The sequence below is a fragment of the Bradysia coprophila genome, chromosome II (assembly GCF_014529535.1).
Source record: "Bradysia coprophila strain Holo2 chromosome II, BU_Bcop_v1, whole genome shotgun sequence".
Taxonomy (NCBI): Eukaryota; Metazoa; Arthropoda; class Insecta; order Diptera; family Sciaridae; genus Bradysia; species Bradysia coprophila.
This window is the reverse complement of record NC_050735.1, coordinates 11,847,316-11,851,678: the sequence shown is the minus strand read 5'-3', so window position 1 is coordinate 11,851,678 and position 4,363 is coordinate 11,847,316. Positions and strand designations below refer to the sequence as shown.

General features: G+C 37.3%; 1 protein-coding gene across 1 annotated transcript; it reads right to left on the bottom strand.

Annotated features, from left to right (window-relative positions):
* Nucleotides 1-1,676: 1,676 nt before the first annotated feature.
* On the bottom strand, nucleotides 1,677-2,935 carry LOC119073321 (glucan endo-1,3-beta-glucosidase-like). Its single transcript, XM_037178715.1, has 5 exons — nucleotides 2,631-2,935; nucleotides 2,487-2,572; nucleotides 2,168-2,428; nucleotides 2,045-2,114; nucleotides 1,677-1,976 (listed from the first exon to the last, which is right to left on the bottom strand). Exons 1-5 carry the CDS (start codon nucleotides 2,828-2,830, stop codon nucleotides 1,796-1,798), a joined length of 798 nt encoding a protein of 265 aa, XP_037034610.1. The 5' UTR covers nucleotides 2,831-2,935; the 3' UTR covers nucleotides 1,677-1,795.
* Nucleotides 2,936-4,363: the final 1,428 nt, after the last annotated feature.

Genomic DNA, 4,363 nt, shown 5'->3' with positions numbered 1-4,363 from the left:
AGGAGGAACAATTATGCCTCTTAAGTGTTTAGATAACGTCGAGTTAGACGAATCATGGGCGCGCGTTAGCAAAGTCCCATTAGATCAATTTTATGAAGTCTGTAATGAATTAATTTTCGGTGTTCAATGTAAACATTTGCTTACTTTTGCTTTAACAAGTTTGTCAAATGATCAACGTAGTTTTTTATCATCAAATATTTGATTTGAAAGTGACGACGATAACACTGACGATGGTGCACAGTTCACTGTTTTCTATGAGACGGGCAAGTCGAATGGTATGTATACAGTTTTGATACACACAAAAAAAATCGTAAATCGTTTTGTAAATAGTTTTTAAATGCCATAAAAATGTAATTTTAGCATTGTGTACTGTTGCATTATTTTATGTTCCATAACACAATCCATTATGGGGAAGTTTTCCTCAGCTTTTTTTTGTGTTGTTGTTGCTATTTTCATACGCAAAGAGCTTGCTGGCTTTCGTCCTATAATGGTGGGCTTTGTAGGGGGGCAATAAAACAAACTGAAAATGGAATTATTTGGAAGATTTATTGCTTGTTTTCTTCGTTGTTTTGTAGACAAAACATTTTGTCGATTGTTTGTTTGTAACAAAATTATGTTATGTTTGCTCTGCAATTGCATTATGAATTGGATGACAAATTTTTGAGCAGGGAAGAAAAAGCAAACACGGAAAATTCATTGTTCAATTGAAGGTGGGTGATGATGATGATGAAAAATTGAAAATTAAATGTTACAGAAAAAAATTTTTACCTGTAAACTTGTGGTAACTGATAACTTTTATGATTAGGGTAACTACACTGATTACGAGCCGCCCTCCAGCTACGAGCCGTCTACCTATTTTTCTTAATGTCATTGCAAAATTACCATTAAAGCTGTTAATGGTATTATTGGTATATAAATACTACTCTATTTGACGTGTAAAAACCTCTATTACCCTGCTAGGTGCTTTGGTGCCGTACATTCGTTAACCAAAAAAATACCGAATATTTGAAGCATGATACAAATACATCGAATTAATCAAAGTCCGGACAGTGTATGTTATTACATCACATTAATAGAGATTTGTATCAAATCTAACGGCAAGGGGGGTTGACATATTGGAAAATTGTAACGGGCAAAAAATCCCTCAAAACATTATGGCAAACACCTCAACATAAATTGACACGAAATGCAATTGATTAAAGATTAAAAAGGCAAAGGGAGAAATCTATACATTCCACAACGTATACATACCTCCACTTATATACCACACTGGTTTTTCCCAACATCTTATTCCAAAAGTCTTTACACGGAACATAAAGAATGGATATGTAAATGCTTTTCTTCTCCCACCGTCACCGAAATTTGTCCTTATCTATCTCAATAGATTTTTCGAATTTTTTGTTGTATCTCGTCGCTATCTACCCTTCCATCAATTTTCATGCGGTTCCCTTTCGTATTGAATACTGTTGCTTTTCACCATGATGATGTTAAGGCTATAATGTCAACGCAGAGAGGATAGAAAATCTCTTTGATCCACTTATTTACTTGGGAACAACATTAAAACAAACATGTTTGTACGTACGTTGCCTTTTCAAAAGCTTTTTAAATGCAAAGATTAGATCCACAGACTGGCCACCATAGCGGTACAATCGCATCGAACGTATCAAAAGTTAATGAAACATCGTCAACGAAACGAACTTCATTTAATTTAAAGAGATTGGTTTCGCACAAAGAGGTAACTTTATCTTATCACAATCCCGCAGAACCCACAATGGAAAAGTCGCAATTGAAGCTTTTAATTCTGGTGACAGAAAGTCACTTTGAAATCGACACCGTTTGGACAGTTGTGCAGACCAGCTTCGTCATCATAGGAATATGCATAAGCAGTTGGACAGTCACGGTGAACGAGTTGAACGTATTGAGTGTTAACTACTGGTCCAGCACGGCATTCTTCGGGCCAAATTGGTGGTGTTGGACTATATGAAACAAAAATGTGTTGGTCGAAAAACTGCAAAAGTAATGGAGGTCAGTTCAATAAACGTACCAGCAGAGATAGACTCCAGGCGAAATTAGTTCGTCGAGACCGAGGCCAAAGGGATGGGGATAGTTCCACTCTGAGGGAAGCAATAAAATTAGTAGATGACATAGCTGTCCGACCAATACTCACTTTTACATGGCGCTAAACACTTAATAGTCCGTCCATTTCTAACCAAACGCAAATCGCCCACATAATTTTCATTTGTTGGACAGGCAGCAAGTGAAAGTGCACAGTTTGTTGTGACACAACTGCCCACTTGCACACTCGGTATGATTTCTGCTGGTAGCGAGTAACCATCTACCAACGAAACATCGTACCAAACATCACCAGAATCTCCGGCTGGAGGGAAAAAGAATTCCACTTTCGTTTCCGCTGGTGGATCGCAGCCACCTTATAATAAACCTGTGATTATTGACAATTTCGAATCAAATATCAGAAAATCCTTTACCGGGATTGCACGGATCGATCGATTGACCTACTTCGCAGTTATGTCCGCTGGAATCACAGCCTGACTTTGGCCAGAAACGACCTCCCCTACAAAGCGGAAATTAATGTGAAATGATTCATGATCAACAGTTACTGCGTCGCATACCAGCCGCCATTTGGAATTTGGTATGTGAAGCGTTCGTAATTGCGCAATCGAGTAATGCCAGGAGCTAATTCAGGACCTCTGTCATTGGTCAGTGGATTGATCCAAATGTCATAGCCGCATCGGTTTTCGAATTCGATTTGACGACTTTCGATCGAACTGCTGCACAACGCTACGAACAGGAGCACGATTAGAGTCTTCATCGGTGAAATTTTTATTAATTCTCTTTTTTGTCAACAAATGATACTGAATAAACGGAGTACTTTGAGCAACTAATTGACCTTTAAGAATGATACGACGAATTTAATTTTTTTAACTTTTATATCTCTTCGTCAGCGCTATCGTTTTCGTTGAAGTACTTCAAATCAATTTGTTATATTTACTACTTACAATGAGATCTTTATCGAGATTGTAAATAATTTTTTTCAGCTTATTTACTGTTGTTTAATGAAGATAAAAAGAAAGAATTGATATGACCGTGGGGTGTACTATGAACAGCCATAGCACTCTCAATGATACCAAAAAGCCATTAATTCCCTTGACTGAAAGTCAGGGTCTTACACCAGAAAATACCAAAATATGTGGGTAACAAAAAGGTTCACTGTGATTGAAATGTATGAAATGCTATGAAAAACGTTAAATGTGGGTAACAAAAAATCGTTGAGGGCACGATAACTTGAGTAATTTTTAACCAATTTGGATGAATCTTTTTTTTAAATTTGTGGAAGTAAAATACCGAGGCTAAGTTCGAAGATGGGCTATGTGGGACGAAGAATCTGGAAGCTATCCCAAAAAAACAGGATTTTACACTGTTGATTGTAGCCTCAATCGAAAAAGATTACTTTGATGAAATTTGATTTTGTTGCGTAGTGTGTGTAAATCGTATAAGTATGTGTTAAGATTTGATGACTCTGCACAGCGAAATAAAAGACGATCTTTACCCGGTGGAGGTACAAACAAGAAGAACATTTATTGTCACATATGATTACGACTATGTACAACAATATGACTAGACCGATATGTCCATATGAACAACATTGAAATATGAATTCCTAAATTCAACACTCTCCCTGAATGAATATTTCAATTCTTGTCAATAAACTAACGAAAAACTCTCCCTGAATTGGAAAAATTCTTTCTCATCACAATTCAAGGTAAAAAATAAATTCTTTGTGAAAAAATGTTGCAAAACATAAAAAAAAACACAAAATCTTCACACAATAATAGCGTTGAGCGTATCCTTCGATCAGACACTTTTACCGATAATGAATCTCTCATCTCAGACCCCAATTGCTCGTCGTCATTGTACCGAACATCGTATTCCAAATTTGCATAATCGCCACGCCCAATGTTGCCAGTTTGATCTAATCATCGTTACAATCAAAGACGCCATTTCTCCGGTGATTCATACGACCGAATACTTCCCTTCTTTGACCACATGATTCGCCTCCAAACGCAGACACACAATGAATCGTCTCGGATAACTCCAATGTTTCTGACTTCTTGGCAAACGATGTAACCGCCGATATTGATATTTTGTCCTCATACGCGCGACGAAATTTAATCGATTTACACAGCTGATGAAACGTGACAACCTTCCATCGCCGAATTACACCTCTTCGTCGCCTAAATCCTTCTTATGACGAGATTCTAATTGACCAGATTCCAATTGAACATGCGGTTTCCGAAACATAACCTCATTTCGCCGGAACCACAATTTCTCCGGATTGTCTTGT

Bases quoted from the DNA above. Each gene is read 5' to 3' on its own strand.
- LOC119073321 (XM_037178715.1), bottom strand. From the start codon at position 2,830: ATGAAGACTCTAATCGTGCTCCTGTTCGTAGCGTTGTGCAGCAGTTCG. The intron at 2,573-2,630 runs GTATGCGACGCA...TCCGCTTTGTAG, and splicing joins CAAATTCCAAATGGCGGCTG to GGGAGGTCGTTTCTGGCCAA. The intron at 2,429-2,486 runs GTAAAGGATTTT...GTTTATTATAAG, and splicing joins GATCGATCCGTGCAATCCCG to GTGGCTGCGATCCACCAGCG.